Source organism: Haliotis rubra, unplaced genomic scaffold (assembly GCF_003918875.1).
Source record: "Haliotis rubra isolate DU_JTF1 unplaced genomic scaffold, ASM391887v1 Scf1093, whole genome shotgun sequence".
Classification (NCBI taxonomy): domain Eukaryota; kingdom Metazoa; phylum Mollusca; class Gastropoda; order Lepetellida; family Haliotidae; genus Haliotis; species Haliotis rubra.
In genome coordinates, this window is record NW_025764996.1 from 209,307 (window position 1) to 229,836 (window position 20,530).

At 39.5% G+C, this 20,530-nt stretch overlaps 1 protein-coding gene across 1 annotated transcript; it reads right to left on the reverse strand.

Annotated features, from left to right (window-relative positions):
• Positions 1 to 2,236: 2,236 nt before the first annotated feature.
• On the reverse strand, positions 2,237 to 2,917 carry LOC124283459 (glutamine synthetase-like). The gene has a single exon (XM_046719525.1). The coding sequence runs from the start codon at positions 2,915 to 2,917 to the stop codon at positions 2,237 to 2,239; it is 681 nt and encodes a 226-aa protein (XP_046575481.1).
• Positions 2,918 to 20,530: the final 17,613 nt, after the last annotated feature.

The following is a 20,530-nucleotide window of genomic DNA, read 5'->3' on the forward strand; positions in this document are numbered from 1 at the left end:
AGACACATAAGGATTTAAACTCAGAGATTAGTGACATGTATCCAACATGCATGCACGTGCCACGTTCCGTGACGTCAGTGGGTTCGTCCTTGAGACGTGCAATACGTTGTTGCACGTGCATTCCGGGAAAGAGAAACAGAGCAAATGAATGCCACACAATACTGTCACTTTGGAAAGCTCAACCCCTGCCCTTGCGATCGTTCAAAAAATTAAACGGCTATTGAAACGCATAGCATGCCAAGGCTCACGTCTGCACAACGTCATGAGGCCATTGGGATGGTCCGTGGGGGAATGTCTCAACGACAAGTGGCTGCACATTTCCACTGCCACTGGAACACCATTTCTGCACTGGTGAGACGCTACCAGAACACAAATGACGTCATCGATCGGCCACGTTCCGGACGTCCACGTGTAACAACGCCAAGATATGACAGATGGATAAGGGTGACCCATCTTCGCCACAGGTTTCAGACTGCAATGATGACTGCCCGAACTATCCCAGGACTGCGCCGTATCCGCCCCAACACAGTTCGACAACGTTTACGTCATCACGGGATCAGACCACGACGTCCTGCCATACGGCCTATCCTGACACAACATCATCGACAAGCTCGCCGAATGTGGTGCCGAAATCATGTCCGCAGACTGTTTTGGTGGAGAAATGTTGTTTTTACAGATGAGTCCAGGTGTAACATTTCCTATAGTGATGGACGTCAGCGTGCCTATAGAGGCGTGGGAGAACGTTATGCACAGGCCTGTGTCTTGGAGAGGAATCGCTTCGGTGTTGGTTCCGTGATGATTTGGGGTGGAATAACAGCACGCCAAAGAACTCCTTTGGTGATTGTTCAGGGCAACTTAACTGGTGTGGGCTACAGGGATCAGATTCTTCGACCTGTGGCAATTCCTCTTCTGCAACGTCATGGCCCTGGGTTCACATTCCAACAGGACAATGCCCGCCCCCATACGGCAAGGGTTGCTATGGATTTCTTGCAACACCACAACGTTGACTTACTGCCTTGGTCTGCAAATTCACCGGATCACTTCCCGATAGAGCATGTTTGGGACGAGATGGATCGACGTCTACGTCGTCTTCATCATCCTCCAGATACCGTCCTTGACGTTGCAACAGAACTTGAGAGAATCTGGCGTGACATCCCACAAGCCTTCCTTGCACGTTTGATAGGCTCACAGGGGCGCAACCCACGGCAAACGGGTTGGTAGACCAAATATACCCCCGGGTCAACAACGGGGGGTTGAAGAGTGCTTAGCGTTACTCAGCACCCACCACGAGGAGGTGGCTCTTCACGGGTGCCTATTATAATATGTATTACCCTACCTCAGATATTAGCAACTCATCTCCGCAGGTCTCAAAGTCGTTGGTCCTTTCACGAAACTCTCACAGAATTTTATTGGCTATATCTTTCAAAAGGATGCAGTCTGGAATCACTTCACCAGATCAGAAAGTATGAAGAAACAGAAAGTCTGACACGAGTGCAGTGTTTGCCCTTAACCCTAAAAAGCCGCAGGTCCTATATAAGGACCCAGAACCATAAAAAGTTGTGGGTCCTGATCAGAATGTGTAGGCTCTATGTTTTAATATGGAAATAATACTCTTAGTTAGTGGGGATGAAAAATCTGTCGGCACTGCAGCAAACAAAAGCTGTGGGTCTGAGTGGTTTTCTGACGTTAATTTCGATATAACATGTTATTATTATTATTATTATTCAAAGACCAGTATCAGCAAGATTAGGCATTTATTTTCTCACCCTCCAATCCAATTAAACGGCAAAGGCATCTTATTCTTTTCGAATTTGAGACTCCTAGAGATCCGTGTTAGAACTGGTCTTCAGCAACCCACGATTGTCGTAAGAGGTGACTAACGGGATCGGGTATCCCATTTGCCCATGGTGAATCACTGGACAGTCTGGTCGAGAATCAATTATTCATATACATGTAGCTGGAATATTGCTGAGCTCCACGTTAACAACGAACAAAACATACATGTTCTTTCGACCTACCACATTATCCATACACCCTCATGAGCGTTATATCCATGTACACTTTGGTTGCTCAAAATATGTAGCAGGGCTATATCTTCTATCTAACTTATCTTCTATTACGTAGTACAACATTACACACAATTATATAATTCTCTATTAAAGCATAAACGTTTCAAAGTTAGAGGTAACATATCAAAAGGGATATAACCAGCATATTATTACATTGTAAATTAAATTTACAGATATTTTTTTTTCTCAACGGAAAATCGTTCCTCGTCAATCTCAACACCCTCATACTTGGCAATTTCCCCATCTCTCTTGCTCTGGACAAACCATGTCATCAGTTCTTTCCCTAAAGCATCACACAATTCCTCATCTTTTTGCAGTTCATCCAGAGCTTCACTCAGAGAAAAGGGAAGTAATTCACTGTGTTCTGTTTTCCCTGGGGGTGGGCACTCCATCTTCTTGATGACCCCATCCAGTCCAGCAGCAATAGTAGATGCAGCCACGAGATATACGTTGCTCTTTGAGCTTGGAAGTCTGTTTTCAATGTATGTTTTTAAAGGACCGTTGTTCTTGGCGCAGATACAAGCAGTTCGATCTTCTCTTCCCCAGTTGACTGACGAACAAAAAAGAAACTTGCCAATGTTCCTATAACAGTTGGCGGTAGGGTTTGTGAATGCGCAGAGAGCTTTACTATTCTTCAGGGCACCAACAATAAACTGTTTGGCAATAACAGACAATTTGTCTGCAGCATCAGCATCGTAGAATACGTTTTCTCCCGACTTAGTCCAGAGAGAAAAATTGAAATGTTTGGTTCCCCCTACTTCACTGTCTGAAAGATGGGACATGAAGGTGACTGTAAAACCGCACAGATCCGCCATTTCTAGGAGGCCTTCCTGAAGATTGAAGGCCATATCGAGATTCGAGATTCCATACTTAGGTTTCGTTACAGCTTCAAACATCCCACTGGCACATTCAGAATCAAAGTATCTTTCAACATCAATCTTGGAATCTTGAAAGTTCTTTATCAAAGTGAAAAATGATTTTGTTGTGTTTGTTCATTAGCCTATGGCGGTATGCGTCAGCACTATCAAAAACTTGCTTCAAGGTTTCATCGAGGATTGTAAATTCAATTTCATGGCCAGAATACAAATCAAACCCAAGATCTTCTAACCTCTGAAATTGTTTCCTTGCAACATATCGAGGACAAGCTAGCTGAGGGGTGTTGTCTTTCAGCCACTTAGATTCGCATATCATTTCCAACCTAAACCTGTTGACACTGGACATGGTGAGACAGAACATTCAGATGTTGGTCCAGTACTAATATCGAACGATCTTCAGGTTAGAGAACCACGACGTTCGCAGAGAATCAGAAAACATCCTGAACGATTTCACGACTGTCTTGAAATGAACTTTGAACTGTCATCGAATATATCTGAATGACTGAAAGCACTGAGAACTAGTTTACTCTTAAATTTTCTGTATAATATGTGTATAATATATCAGGAAATCAATTCTTTGATATTGGGCTGGTGCTATTTGATATAGCATTATTTCGTAAATATCTTGTCATTGGTGAATTGAATGTTTGGTGTTATTTGATATTGCATTATTTTGTAAATATCTTGTCATTTGTGAATTGAATGTTTGGTGTTATTTGATATTGCATTATTTTGTAAATATTTTGTCATTGGTGAATTGAATGAAAGTATGTTCACTGTATCAGGTATCTAGTAAGAGTAAACAAATATATGTATTAATACAACATTTGTTGATAATATGAAAATACATAACATTTGTAGAACTTAACATTTTACAGTTGTTGAGGGAATGATCAGAACCAGCTCGTTTGTGAAGCGTGTGAATGATTAAACATGGGAGGAATGTGGCGTAGTAATATTATACATCATGTGATGTAATGTGATGTAGTGTGCATGTGCGTGGCGTATCGGATGCTCTGGCACTCGGGAAGTAAAAGGCTTAGCGTAAACACTTAGTTGTGTCGTCTCTTCTCCTGGGAACAGCAAGTCATGCAGTGAAGGACCCATAGAACACTACAACATCCAATGTAATTATCAAAATAATGGGTTTTGAAAAGTAATATAGGTGGACAAGTAATTGAAAAGAACTGAACGTGCTTCATTTACATCAATCAAGTCATTATACAGTTCAATGCTTTCACATAATTACTGAATGCATTACTTAAAAGTAGGGTATTAAAAAGTGATTAAAACGTTCGCTCGTCATGCCGAAAACCAAGGTTCGATTTTCCACATGGGTACAAGGCGTGAAACCTATTTTTGGTGTCCCCAGCCGTGACATTGCTGGAATATTGCTAAGGGTGGCGTAAAAGTAAACTCACTGACTCTAAAAAAGGGGCTGGAATTGGGGGTTTTCAACCCATATTGTCGTATGAGGCAACTATGATTGTCCTTGGAAACAAATTATGGGATCAGACCACGTATTTCACCTCTTCCGTGACTTTTGTCCTCGTAGTGATACTATGAACACATTACGAGTGAGCAAGTTAATATTTAACGTCACATCGGCAATATCTCAGCCATATTGTGACGAAAACAATTTATACAATAAAAAATGGAAACGTTTTGAAGAGAAAAACCTGTCGGCGATGGACAGTAAAATACTGGAGTATCACAGATATGAATATAAAACTAGCATGTAAAACTAAGACATTTTAATTAAAGAAGAAAATACAATAATAAACATGGGCTGCAGATCGCCAACAACTGAAGGTAGACCACCATACTATGAACCATGGGGACCTAGATTACTTTTGCGACCTGCATGGACCCTAGCTGGATTTACACCATCCCTTCAGCCTTTGGTGCTGGTAAGAAGATTTAACCGACATTTAAAATAACAAAAATACTAAGATTAAAAGGTATGGTTGAGCGAAATTGACTTTGAAAGTTTTTGGGACTTACGAACCCTCTCAGGAGAACAATACTTTTACGATGCTTTAACCCCCTTTGAGGATACAGCCACTAACAATCGCAGTTGCTAATTCATACTACCATTTATAAAATAACATTTATCTATTTACAAAACATATTGTTCAAATTTATCCAAAAATTCTATTTTATTTCTTTTGAAAAACCAATTATTAAATGATCATTTACATTTTTTAAAGATCGAACAAGTATATATGGATGACAACTTCTTTATTTGAGATACGACATCGCTTCGACAGTTCTGTATCGTTTTCAAGTAAGAAACCTGTATCGACACGTCGTGCTCTAGAATAAAATAAGTCATCCATATATACTTGTTCTCTTCAACTTGCCACTCAAAGAAGTCATGAACAAGATCTTTAAGTGTTTTCAGACTAAAATATTTATCCCTTGTGATTGAACACATTACGACAAACACAGAGATATATATAAAGTTGTAGAATAAACCACATATCGTTTATCAAACATTCAGAGCTACAGATAAGCTGCGTATCTGTGTAAATTTATGTGACTCAATTTCTATAAGGTCAATTACGTACAAGTACGCTTGAATTTTTGTAAATACTCAATAAATGTGATCTTACATTCGTACACACAAAAATGTAAAATCTTAGCTTGCGTACCCGTGGACTGATAAAATGACTGAGGTTACTGAGAGGTTTTATTTCAGGACACGAACTTGACGACTTAATGAGATCAAATATAAATAACAAAAACATTAACAGTTAAACTTTATAACATTTTCAAAATCAATAGAAAATGGTAAAATATCCAATTGAGTTTGATTGAGGTGATATTTGGTTACTTAAAGAAAAATTAAGATACCCAGTTGAGATGAACACAAGTGCGTACATAATTGACATGCATCGATTTTAAATAACTGTTTGATGTAATTGAATACCAACATGTCTGCACTGATGTACCTGCTGAACCAAATGTTCCTCATTAATATCAACCATGGCCAAAATAACTTTTAAATATGCTAACATCAAGCGGTTAGAAACTGTTTAGATAAGGTACGATCATAATCACAAAAACAATACAAAGTTTACACATTCACGTAAAACTTGATTAATAATTGGTCTGTGACATGAGATGTATTGAGGCGGATCTCCTTCTTTGGATAAAAGAATGTGTATAATAAATGTGTCCTATTCGTAATCGCCGCATTATAACTTGATATTATCCAGTTTCGTTCAATGGAATGGTGGATTTGAGTGAAGCTTAGATATACTCTGCAGTGAAACTCGTTAACTTTAAACATGGTCAATTTGCTTTAACACATAAGCTATCGATATGCATGGGACGTTCGAACATAGTCTGATACTTTCATTATGAATTGTAGTGCTATAACGATGCATCGAACTATTGATGGATTGCAATTGTTGAGTCTCCGATAGAAATTTATCGATAGTAGACACGAAAAACTGTCGATGCATCGATAGTTTAGAAATTGACGTCCGTATCGATGAAAAGGCTATGAAAAAATTCTATCCACCCGTTCTCGGATTTATCTATAGGAAACCCAGCTAACATCGCGTTAAAGCAAGAAAACCAGGCCCATTTAAGGCATTCCGGAACTGGGCCTGTACTATTTTGCACATTGGCGTTGAACTGGGCCAGTACAGGCAAAGAAGTATGGCCCAGTACACAGCCCTAACGGTCACAAATTGGCCCTTTACAGTTTGGCCGGCACTAGCCCGGTTATGTTTAATACAGTTTTTACTATTTAAAAGAAGCTGATACGAAAACAAACTATGAAATAGAAAAAAGCAAGAAAACACAAGTGTATCCATAAGAGTTTAATTCATGAAAATAGATGAAAACTTGATGCGTCATTCTTTCATTGATTCAGAGTCCCTTGTCCTTCTGGATCATCTTGTTCAACAGAAGTTTCAAAATTCAATTCACAAGAATACAGTCTCTTTTTAAAGTATTTTCAAATTTGATTTACTATTCAATCTTTCGATTTGTTCAGTATGACATGATTATCAAACAATACTATAATATAGTCCATATTTTGAATTTATGTTTTTGAATGAGGCATGTCAACAGGTTTTCCATGATCTAACAACATGCCATACATACTGAATGTTTCAAAATGTCCTTGTTCCTGCGAAATTCATACTGCATGTTATTGTTCAAATTTTAGCTCAACACTTAACCTTAGTTGAAAAAGTAGTCTGTATAAGTGATTCACAACAAATACTGTTACATTTTAGTGTCACTGTGATTAAGGCAATTTTCATTCATAAATGTGGGAAATGCCACACTCTACCCTTTGGCCACCACTCTTGAGCAGACGACATGGTCCTGAGATAATCCCTCACAATTCACCAGACAGGAAGTGCACCGCCTGTACTGGGCCAGTACTGGGCCGGAACAGTATTGTGGTGCAGTATTTACGGTTACCACCCATATGCATTCTCTTCCCACAGAGGTTATTCCTGTCATATCTTCCCACGTAACCTCTGTTCTAATACGGCCCTTTCATGGTGTGAGCGTTCAAGACTCGTGATTGGAGGCAATCAGATTTAGATGTGCAATCAGCGACGTTGTTTCAAAAGTGATCATTCGCAAGGCCTCGGTAATTTCCGTATGCTTCGAGAAAAACTAAATTTCTTCCCCTGCGCGATGCACAAACGTTTCTTCTAGACAGAACTCAGTCATGTTATGGCGGATCAGTGGCGTCTCCATCGCCCTCGTTGACAACGGACAAGCTAGCCATTAAACGTCTTTTGTGTAACATCAACACAATTCCCCGGCAGATGGGGGATATTTGTGGCCCCACATTTGCTTGTGTTAGTCAAGTTGAATCTTAGTCGATGTAACACGTGGATAGAAAGAAGGGAGATAATTCGTGTTGCAATCTTTTGCCGCTAGGGGATTTTACGAGAACCGGGAAATATGGCCGTATTAGAACAGAGGTTCGTAGGAAGATATGACAAGTAACCTCTGTGGGAAGAGAATGCCCATATGTGGCCCAGTACAGTTTTTTCTGTAACGGGCCTCTAAAAGAAAACAGGTATTGGTCCTGTACTGGCTCTATACTGTCGTACATTATGCCAGTACCAACGGTACAGGCCAGAGCGATGCCAGTACTGGCCCAGTTATGTGATGTTAGCTTGGAATATATGGCCTGTCGCCCAGCAGTTTATAGCCGCCATTCGGTAGTGACTGCCGGGGTCAGTGTCAAAGTTAGAGTTATACGCCCCTGTTACCTCTTAAACAAACAAGGCTGCAAAACACCGCATGCGACTCGGAGTTTGAAAATTGTGAATAACAATAAGTTTATGTTTTAACTGTTTACTTGATCTGGGTTTCAAGTTTCTTGTCAGTTATTAAAAGAAACTGAAACTACATGTACTTCAACTTGTATTTATTTTATATAAACTATACATACATTTGGGAAATAACTTCAAATGAGACAATTAAAGGAGAACATTTTGGAAAAAGCAAGTTTCCAACGTCAAGGATAATGGACACTGGACACATACATCTGAAGTCGCCTTTTTTCAGTTTCGTGCGTGTGTGTTTTCCCTGCAGGGAAACGCCCCCGAGTAGGGGTAGAGACCTCTGTCCTCGTGTGTCCAATGTGACGGTTGTAACTGAGATTGTTACTATATCACTGGAATGGAATAATGCTGCGTATGGCATTAAAACACAAACCAACAAATTCTTCTCTCCCAGTTTGTCCGTCTGATGCCATTTATAAAATTCATTTCAATATTGGCTTTTTTCATTCATAATTATATGCAATTTCCATTTTCATTAATTTAGTATCTGTTCATCACATGTCTGATTTGTGTTTGCACAGGGAAAATGGATAAATGCTTCACTGACTAAACATCTAACGATAATCTCCAGATAATTATTCTGGTAAAGAAATACAATAGAAAACACAACAAGGTATACATAAACTAAGTGTATTCAAACTAAGAATCAATATCAATTTCAATGCAAATTAAACAATGTGACACAGACCATTTCCTTTGATCTAATGAAAACATTCAGAACAATGCGATCTGATTACTAACCACAAGTACACTGATAGCGTGATGTGACAAGCGGAGCAATAATATGGATGCGATACAATTTGTATCCCGATTTTGAACATTTTTTTCATAGCTCATATTCAGTCCCTTTTTGCAGCTGAATCACAACACAGAATCATCTGTTTTCAAACTTCAGATAGCAAAACTTGAGATGCTGTGCAGATTTTGCTATTTACAGCCAACCATGAAATACTGGCAAGTATGCATAAACTGGTTCTTGAAAAGGTTCTATTCCATGATGCTACACCCATTTACTTGTAATGTAATGAATTGTATATCGGTAGCGATACAGGCATCATAAATCGATGTATTGTATCCTGAGAAATGGTGTAGAAACTTAAAAACATTCCACTCCAATCATCTTTGTTGTTAGTTGTTTAAGGTTTTTACATGTAGGATCATTCAGACGTAAGCCTTCGGTGAAACTGTTTCGGCCCAAGTACATTTTATTCAAACCCAAACACAACTGGAGAGATGAGATGAACAGATACTAAATTAATGAAAATGGAAATTACATTACTTATGAATGAAACAAACCAATATTAGAATGAATTTCACTTTACTCAACATTATTCCAGTTGTATAGTTTCGGTCTGTAAATAATCGAGTCTGGACCTAAAACTACTTGATTCCGTCCACCACCAAGGTCTCAGACTTTGTCTTGGATCTTTCAGAACCTCTCCTGTTGACAGTCTTTGCATCGAGGGTGATGAGCCACCTTTAAAACATCGACATATCAAATTATCATTACAATATATTACCAAACTACTGTAAACGTATTATATTTCGCGCAGGTTTTATTTTCGCGCTTTTCGCGCAAAACATTTTAGCGCGAAAATTTACACACCGCGAATAAACCTGTCATTCATTCAGTCTAGCCACGCTCGCCCCTGAGTTGTTACCATAAAACATCAAGTTTGAAGACAGAAATCTACGGGAATCTTAAAATGACGACTGATAGTACCATAAAGAATCATACTTAACTGTCGCTGTAATGGATTTCCCAAAACATAATTAAATAATGAGCCAAATCCCATCGCCGAATTAGCGAAAACAGCAATGTGTGTTGTGGCCGCCATGGAAATTGGTCACATGTTCTATTTCGACCAATCGTAGTGACAGATGGTTTGATATAAAACAGATTACCATGAAACGACTCGGAAAGAAATAATACAGCAGTATTTTATTTATTCATTAAGATTTTATTTACCAGTACATCATGAAGCGAATAGTCACTTAACACTCAATCATCTCATTCACAACAACCCGGCTTGTTTGAAATCACAAAAAGCTTCATATACAGTAGAAGTTAATTTCCTTGATTGTCGATTAACACTCAATCATCTCATTCTCAACAACCCGGCTTGTTTGAAACCGCTCTGGATGAGGTCCCTCCTCTTTGAGATGGTGTCAAAGGCCTTGATTATCCATTGTCCGTGAAGGGGCTTAATGACGCTGGTCCTGATGTCAACTGAGATTGCAGACACTGCATCATCCTTCCCTGCATCCTCTTGCGCGTCCAGTTGTCGCACAACCTCACTGGAATACCACTCGTGGAAGCACTGTTTGATTTCGCCCTTAAAGTTCTTGTTGGAGAGCCAGGTCAGAGTGGTTGCAGCTTGTCAGTACAGGCTGACGCTGGGACATGCAGGAAACAAATGTTTCTTCTTGTAGGAGTTCACGCAACCTGGGTCCGTACGATGAATAGACATCCAAGATGCATAACGCTTGTGGTCGGGATCTAATCCCAGTTCGTTACGTGTTGCTACAACGTAGGGGTCGATGACTTTCTCCACAAATCTGAGCATGGATTCCTCGGTGCTCCAATGTGATTCTGTATCATGCTTACAATTGTGTTTTTAATCCTCTCTATGAGGATCTGTACAATAAAAATGCCTCCTCCTCTGTGAATACGAATTAAACCTTTCCTTTCTGATGCTGGCATTGAGCTAGAAAATATAGCTCCTTCCCATATTCTTTCTTCTCCTCCTTGGCAATTGGTGAGGCCACAGGTTGACCTGACAATGACAGCTTTTAAAATCAAAAACTAATGAATTACAATATAAAACAAGAATATAATCAATTAAAAATTGAAGCATAATACATACAAATCCTTGATACAGATGGATCCAAGGATGTGGTGTGCGCAGTGGCTTGTGCTACTGTCATTGGGTCCCAGAAACAATATCTTCTCGGTTACCGAATAATAGCTCTATTTTCAGCAGAAGCAAACCTGCAATACTAACAGCTCTTAAATATTAATAGACACCAAAAATATAAGCAATACATAATCTTTTCTGACTCTCTTTTCTTGCCTTCAAGCTATTACAACTCTTTCTTGCAAACATCCACTTTTATTCGAAATTATTGAATTATATCATGATCTTGCTACTGGCCAATACGACATCGTCCTCTGTTGGTTACCCAGCCATGTTGGAATATCTGGTAACATAATGGATCGATCTTGCTGCCAAGGCAGCACTCAACAAATATTGTGACACCACTTCTTATTCCATACTCTGATTACAAAGCTGCCATTAGATCGTACATCCCTGATCTGATGCAAAAGAAGAGGGACACTCAAGTAGGTCAAAACAAATTACATGCGATGAAGCCCTATATTGGTTACACGTACTTGGGTTGTCAGTCTAGATTTGAAGAGGTCATTATGCGACGATGTCGTATTGGCCACACTAGATATACTCATGAATACCTGTTAGAAGGTGAAGATCCACCGTTTTGTATCCCCTGTGATGAGAGAATCAAGGTCAAGCATGTCCTGCTTGATTTGTCCATCACAAGGGATACATATTTCAATGTCAAAACAGTTAAGGTTCTTTTTTATATTTTTTTCCCATTTCAAGTCTCAGATGAAATACATATGACATAAACGACAATATATACTGAATCTCATTGAAAACGCACCACTTATAAAAGTTCAGATTATTAAAAGCACGAGTAAGGAATATTGATATTTTTTTAGTGGATAATAACAGATGGACGACTGGACACAGAAAAGACGCTCATTCATTGAAATGTTTCACAGTCAGAAAGGATCAAACACACGTGGGGTCAAATCGAAAAGTCCATATCGCGTGTGACCGCCACTTGCATTGACACATGCAGTTCAACGTCTCCTCATTGAGTCAATAAGCGTCCGAATAGAGTTCTTGAGGATGGCATTCCACTTCTGCGGTAGTGCATCCTCAAGTTCCCGGATGTTTGGCATCTGTTGTCGCGAAAGACTTTGACCAATTTCGTCCCACAAGTGCTCCATGGGGGATACATCTGGCGACTGTGCTGGCAATGGAATAACCTGGATGTGTTGCTGGGCAAAGATACTGCATGGAAAGTCTTGTTGTGTGTGCCCGTGCCTGCGTTGTCCTGTAGAAAAGTATAGACATCTTGGTGGTGATTGAAGAGGTAGATACTATTTGATTCTGAAGAATCTGCTCACGGTAATAGGGCATTAACTCTCCCTTGACATACATATGAAGGAGCAGTCCTGTGATTGTAATTTATTTCACCCCAGACCATGACACTCCCACCACCCAAAGGTGGGTCTGTGAACCACACACTCATCAGCATAACGTTCACCACGTCTACGCGCCAAACGCATGTAATCGGCCGTCAGCATTACGTAATAGATGAAGACGTGACTCGTCAGGTGTGACTACCACACCATGACATTGTTGTAACCTTTACTGAAAATGCCTGCTAGCCATTGTCACACTACGCTGATTACGGTGTGTCTGTCAGTCAGAATTGGTCCAACGTCGAGCATGTATGGAGCTCTGTAGCGTGTAGATGGCGTCGGCGGAGTCAGCGTATGATGGCCCTAATGTCAGCCTTGAACTGGTGAAGCGGTCTGGCAGTAAGGCGATTTCAATCACTGATATGGACAAAGGTGTATGGCGTCCCTGATGGAGCGTCGTAACTTACGTTGTTGCCAAGTTCATTGAAGGTCACGGGTGCTGCCTGTCTACTGATGTCGTCTATGAAGCCTAACGATGGTGGAGTGGCCAAAGCCAAGTTGTAGAGCAATACCCCTGCTGCTGGTGCCAACCTGATTGATGCCTAGTACACGTTCTTCTTTCGTGAGGTGTTAACCTCGGCATCTCTGTCCTCGTTTCACAATCGTTAGTGAAGCTAATGAGAATCGGTTCTCATACACCTGCTTTTTAATGTCACAGTCAGTATGATTTCAGAATGAAATTCGTGCTTTCATGGCTGCATGTTGATGCATTTTGGAATTAAGAGTCCTGCACCAGTGGACAGGAATTTGTTTCACAAAGCATTTTTTCAACTGGACATGCCCTTCGACTTCCTGTTAGTTATATTCATTGATCATAGTCATGCTGAAATCCATCATGATGGTACTATGGGAAAATGTTAGACTGGTGTGCTTTCAACGATGTTCGAGTATATATATAAAACATCAATGGTGTTTTGTAAGGTTATAAATAATATAAATGATAAGATATCATTAGAAGTTTCTGGGTAGAGGCATAAAAATATAAAATTAGAGGGATAAGGTTGAATAGTGTGATTGTAGTGAGTGGGGTCTGGAAATATCAGCTGATATTATAAGTAGAGTTCAATGCTTAGCACGTAGCTAAGGTATATAAATGTTTCAACTTCCTTATAAAGGGTTCTAAGCTATTGTTTTATCTAGCTATATATTTTTCAGTTGTACATATATCTTTTAAAAACTTTAGAAATCTCTCAAGGGAAAGTACTTGTTTTATACTTCAAACATAAATGAATCTTTTGGCAAGAAGTATAATATGGTTTAGTATATTATTGTTTGAGCACACTCCAAACATGATAGTGAATTTTGTAAATGTGACATTACACTGGAGGTGGGTATATCTTCTTTACAATGTTAATAATCATTTCATAATTGAATTTTTTAAAGAAATAGAATTATTACATAAATTTTGAATAATCTGTTTTGTAAATAGATAAATGGTATTTTAAACACGGTAGTATAAATTAGCAACTGCTATTGTTAGTAGCTGTTACCTCAAAGGGGGTTAAAGTAATGTAAAATTATTGTCCCCCTGAGAGGGTACGTAAGTCCCAAAACATCAAAGTCAATTTAACTTTATCAAACATTTAAACGTAGTATATTTGCTATTTTTAAAAATGGCTAATACTCAGCATAATCGTCAGCAGCTGACGGGATGGTGTAGATCCAACTAGTAATGTAAGTCCCCATGGATCCTAGTATGGTGCTCTATCTTCAGTTGTTGGTGATCTATTGCCCGTTTCCATTTTAGTACTGTCTCTACTGATTTAATTTTATAATAGTGTACTAGTTTTCAATTTATATCTGTGATGCTCTAGTATTTTTACAGTCCTTCAATGACAGGGTTTTATGTTTTAAATTTATTGATTTTAATATTGATATAAATTAACTTGTTCTCGTGTAAAGTCAAGAGGAATTAAATATCACATTCTTAACTTCTACTTTTGGGAAAGGGGTAATGCAGATCTGAAACGTTTAGCTCGTCAGTGAAATCCACATAGGTGGTGGGGTCTCTTAGTGGTTAAAGCGTTCACATCAAAATGAGTGAGTGAGTGAGTATGGTTTACGCGGCTTTTAGTAATATTCCAGCAATCTCACTGTGGGGCACACCAGAATTGGGCTTCACACATTGTACCCATGTGGCGTTCACATTAAAGACCTGGGTTTGATTCCCCACATGGCTACAATGTGTGAAGCCCATTACTGGTGTCCCTGGCCATGATATTGCTGAAATATCGTTAAAAGCCGCATAAAACTAAACTCACTCACTCACTCACGAACCTACCTACAAACAGAATGGCCACGATCCATTCATTTATGCTGAACAAAAACATTAAGAATGGTGAATATTTTTAGGATATTTGTTTGTTGTGATGACTGAGCACTAGTGTTGGGAATTGGTTGAAATCTCACAATCGATGATTGCTTCATTACCAACGAACAATCATCGAACAAAATTGGTTAGCGTCATTTTTCAGATTTTCCTATCCAGGTTGTTACTGCAGGAAAGTATAACATGATGCAACTTGTTACTTTAAAGTGATGACTAATATATCATGAACATAAACTTCCTGGAGTCTTAGAAAAATATTCAGTCATGACTTTTCAGTTAGTGAAGTGAGTTTTCTAAGAAATAAACATGTTTCCAGGCCCTGACAACTTCTAAGATATGTTCCATTGTCAGTATTTCAAAGACTAAAACAGTAGCTCCAAAATCGTTTATGTTCGATTATGAGAAAATGTGATCGATTGCTTGGTCGTTTGGTAACTGCGACCAATCTTCGATTATTTCAATTAAGCTGAACACCACTACTGAGTACACACCTTCACACAACAACCCCTAAAATATTTTGTGTTCTGTATATTGTAACTGGGGTCCTTCTACACCAACAACCCATGTAGAATGGGTTAGAATTTATCTTCAGTAACCCATGTTTGTCGTAAGTGGCGACTAACAGGATCGGGTTATCAGGCTGGCTGACTTGATTGACACATGTCATTGTTTCCCAATTGTGTAGATCAATGCTCATGATGTTGATCACTGGATTGTCTGGTCCAGATTATTTACAGACCGAAATTATATAACTGGAATAATGCTTAGAAAAGTGAAATTCATTCCAATATTGGCTTGTTTCATTCATAATTAATGCAATTTCCATTTTCATTAAGTTAGTATCGTAGTATCGGTTCATCTCATCATTTTATTTTTGCACAAGGAACATGGATAAAGGCTTCACTGACTATATCTAAATATATACTCTCCAGATAATTATGCTGGTAAAGAAATACAATGGAAAACACAACAAGGTATAAATAAACTAAGTGTATTCAAACTCAGAATCAATATCAATTTCAAAGCTCATTACACAGACAATGTGACACAGACCATTTCCTTTGATTTAATGAAAACATTCAGAGCAATGCAATCTGAGAACGAACTGCTGACTTCAGGTGCAGGGATAGGGTGAGGCCGGATAGGATACCCCGGGCAATAATATGACACAATTTCTATTATCATTTTTTCATAGCTCATATTCAATCCCTTTTTTGCAGCTGAATCACAACCCAGAATCATCTGAGTTCAAATTTCAGATAGCAAAGATGGCACATGGTACTCAAAGACATATATAAACTTTGAGGCACTATGCAGATTTTGCAACTTATAACCAACCATGAAATACTGGCATGTCTGCATAAACTAGTTCTTGAATAGTTTCTATTCCATGATTTTACACCCATTATATAACTTGTAATGTAATGAATTGTATGTATAGCGATACAGACATAATGAATCGATGTTTGGTATCCTGATACTTGTGTAGAACCTTAAGAACACTCCACTACAATCATATTTGTTGTTAGTTGTTTAAGGTTTTACAGGTAGGATCGTCCAGACGTAAGTCTCGCGGAAACTGTTTCCAGTCAAAGTACATTTTATTCAAACCAAAACTCAACTGGAAGGTTCTTACAAATTCCTTCAAACACAAGACTTCCACTGGACAAGAAAATACATTCTATACTTATATCTCGTGTAAAATGTGTCAAAAAAAGTTATACAAGCAAAGGCTGAAAATGCTTTGAATATTATAAAAACAGGGTGTGGGTTTGGGTTATGTGTGTACACCACATCATGTAAATGTATACGTTACACAATTCCAGTTCTATCACAGAGCATGAGTAAATGTATCTGTGAGTGAGCGAGTGACTGAGTGTGTCGTGGATGAGTGACTTTAAAAGTTTGAATAGCCACAGTCAAGACTATCACAGTCACAGCATTGGGATCCTGTTAAACAAATCATATGTGGATTACATACATCAAAGGTCAATAATGTGAGAAATAACTCAATTATTCCCACATGATCACAGTTGCCATAACAACCCTATTTGTGGGGGGATGTTTGCGTTTATGAGACTGTTTGCTGTTGTTACATGGCATTCATCAATATTGTAGCTACGGGGTACATCATTGCAACAAAAAAACAACATGCTGTGATGAGAAGGTGGCTGATTGTGTGACCATCCGCCTTCGGGACTGGATAACACACACAAGTCCAACAGACTCAACATCTTGGCCAGTCCTTTCAGAGTCACTGAATATCAACTGGGTGTTTGATGAGTATGAGCTGTGGTTGAAAGGTTCTCATCATTACTACAACAGACTAGATTGCCTTACTGGTTCCTCCACCACACTTCTGGTCACCAAAGGTGCAATAACTGGATCCCATCACAAAACAGTTTCTCCTTATAAAGAGTGAGTATGGTTTTATGGTTTTATTTTAGCGCAATATTCACAATATCACAGTAAGGGACACCGATATGGGCTTCACACATTGTAAACCACATGGGGAAATTGAACCTGGGTTTTCAGTATGACAAGCAAACACTCTAACAAGCAGCCTACTACACATCACCTCCCTACGTAAAAGTCCTTCCACTGCAGAGAGACGATGAGATATCATCATTTGCATAACCAGTAGATATGTAATTTTTAGAGTAAAATTGATATTTTATACTTATCCTGACTCATGCTCTTTTGTTTGTCTTCTTCTTCTTATAACACAGTGGAACACCTGTATCTCCTTATTTGAAGCTCCCTTCAAAATAAAATCACTAATTGGTACTCACCACGAGTTGTCTCCCTTTATCTCCCCTGGCGGGAAAAGGTGTCGCCACCTCCAGCCCATGTGCTTCACTCTCTCCTGATTTTGCGAGCCCAACACTTGGACTTACAGGGAAATCCAAAGTGTTATGTGGGGAGGATGGAGGGCCAACCCTCATGAGTCAGGATAAGTATAAAATATCAATTTTACTCTAAAAATTACATATTTTTCCTTATCCTGACTCATGCTCTTTTGCTTGTAGTATCCTACGGAAACGGAGGTGGGATTAACAGAATACTTTGGATTTATAATTAGTGATTTTGTATAGATATACTGTAATATCCCCTACGGGAACTTCATGAAGGCTTAGATTTAGGATGTTTCCTGTATAACAAAACCATAGGTTATATAATGCCATAAAAGGGGAATTACATTGCGAATATATTGAACATTACATATAATATAATATATATATATATAGGTGACTCTGATAGAGGCACTGAAATGAATATATCAAAGTATATGCTTAAGGTTGAATAACTTAAGCTGAACATATATACATAGCCCTAAAACTCCATAGAGTTATAAGCTAGATAAGTATGTATAATCATACATATTAATCTTGTGAGGGTAATATTTAACGCCTACGAGGGACTGTCAGTTGCTGAGCGAGGACCAGTGGTCCTAAATGAGGAATGCCAGAGACATCTTCTGTAGTGATGTCTCTCAGGTAGTGATTTGCAAATACCATGTTAGATTTCCAATAGCATCCTTCCATAATCGTGGTTCAAGGAACAGTTACCCGTAGGGCTTAGGGTGGAGGCCAGTGCCCTGATCTCATGTGGATTTGATGCTGTTGGTGGGTCCAAGCCTGCTGCCTTGTAGGCACGGAGAATGACAGTCCTTATCCAAATAGATATTGTGGTCCGTGACACTTCTGTTTGATTCAGAGGCTTATAAGGGGATGAATAAACGCTTGAGAAATCTTCTCCTTGTTTTGGATCGTCAGAATAAACTTTAAGCCTTACTGGACACAGTGATAAGTCTTGTGTATCTTGTGATCCGAGAATAGAGGATAGCCGGATGTGGAATAATCTGTCTGGTTGACCTGGCAGTTGATTTTAGCGATGAAATCCCATCTTAATCCTGGAGGTGCGCTTATGTTATGATTGTCATCAAACTGTATCCTCTCGTAATCCAGAGCGCTGAATTTCGGACATTCTTGCCGCCGCGGGCTAGAGATAGCAAAAACAGTGTTTTCTGTGAGAGAAATTCAAAGTTTGTCGATTCCAATGGTTCATAAACCTCACTCGTGAGGTGTTGCAACACTATATTCAGATCCCAAGCTGGGGCGTGGAACTTCCGCTTTTGGTCCTCCAATCGGAATGCTCGTAGTAAGGCCAGTAACTCTGGAGATCTTGTCAATTTACTACCTGTTCTCATGGTGATTACAGAACTAAGCGCGGCAAGATATGTTGATATCGTTGAACCTTTTAAATGTTTGTTTTGGCGCAGGTTACACAAATAGTCTGCCACTTGAGGTTGTGACGCCTCTTGCTGTAAAACCTTCTTTGCTGCATAATTTTCAAACTGTGCCACTTGTCGCCGCATTGCCACGAAGTTGAGTAACGTAAGGCGTTGACTGCTTTTTGCCGCCTGGCAGAATATCCTCTCTTGTTTAAACACATTTGTATACAGTCCATAATGCGTAGTTGGAACATTGCTGGGTTTCGCGGCACTTGTTTGGTGTGAGGATGAATTAACAGGTTTTGCGCGCTTTGGGTAGCTCCAGTGTTGGTTGACCGATTTTTGAATTAGTATGGGAAACCACGCTCTGGCCGCCAGTAGGGGCCACCAAAGTGAGTTGTAGGCTCTGTGTTTGTCTGATTTTCTGTAAAACTTGAGGTATTATTGCTGGCGGGCGAAACGCTGCACGCATTGAGGCCTTCCCATGATAGACTTAGAGCCGCCCGCTGCCCAAGCTTGAGGGTCTGGGACTGGTGACACGTAATGTCGGTAGCTGATTGTTGAATCGCTGCGGGCTTAAAAGGTCTATTAGCTGTGCTCCTAATTGCTTGATTATCTGTGCAAATATTTCCCTGTTGATCATCCACTCTGTTGGTGATGGTAGATGAGGCGTAGAGAGAGCCGCCTGCTAGTACATTTCTGGTCCGGAATGTGCACTGCTCTGACATGTAGATTTAGATCTTGTATTAAATCAACAGTTGAAAGCTGAGGTTCAAAAGGTTCATCGATCTCGCTGAGCCTTGCCTGTTTATGTAGACCGCCACTGTCGAATTGTCTGTATGAATCATTAGGTGTGCATTTTGTAGAAATGTACTCCAAATGTAGAATGGCGCTGATTACAGCTTTCATTTCTAGACTGTTTATATGGAGTTTGCATTCTTGCTGATTCCATAATCCTGATATCGCGGTGGTTGGTGAGATGAGCTCCCAACCTTGGAGTGACGACGCCTACATACAGATGGGTTTTGTATTCCTGCTCTGCTAAACAAACTCTTCGCAGACATTCGATTTCTTGGTCCACCATAGTAGATGAGGTCTGAGATGTTTCGTAGACTGAATGGTTGTACATCGCTGAGATGTGTGCTGATGAGGACCTGTAGGGACGAATCTGTAACCTGCCTGTGACAGTCATGTCTTGGGCTGATGTGAGAAGACCTAGTAGGCTCTGCCATTGTCGGAAGTGGTAACGGAGAGAGTAGAGCTGGTGGAATGGTCTGTTGTATCTTGAGCCAACGGTCTTCTGGTACAACAATACGGGTTGCGATTTGTGATGAATCGAATACCTAGGAATTGCAGGTCTTGGCGATGGTACTAGGTCCGACTTATGCGTAAGTTTACTAAC

Coding starts and splice junctions, on each gene's coding strand:
- LOC124283459 (XM_046719525.1), bottom strand. CDS start 2,917: ATGGCCTTCAATCTTCAGGAAGGCCTCCTAGAAATGGCGGATCTGTGC.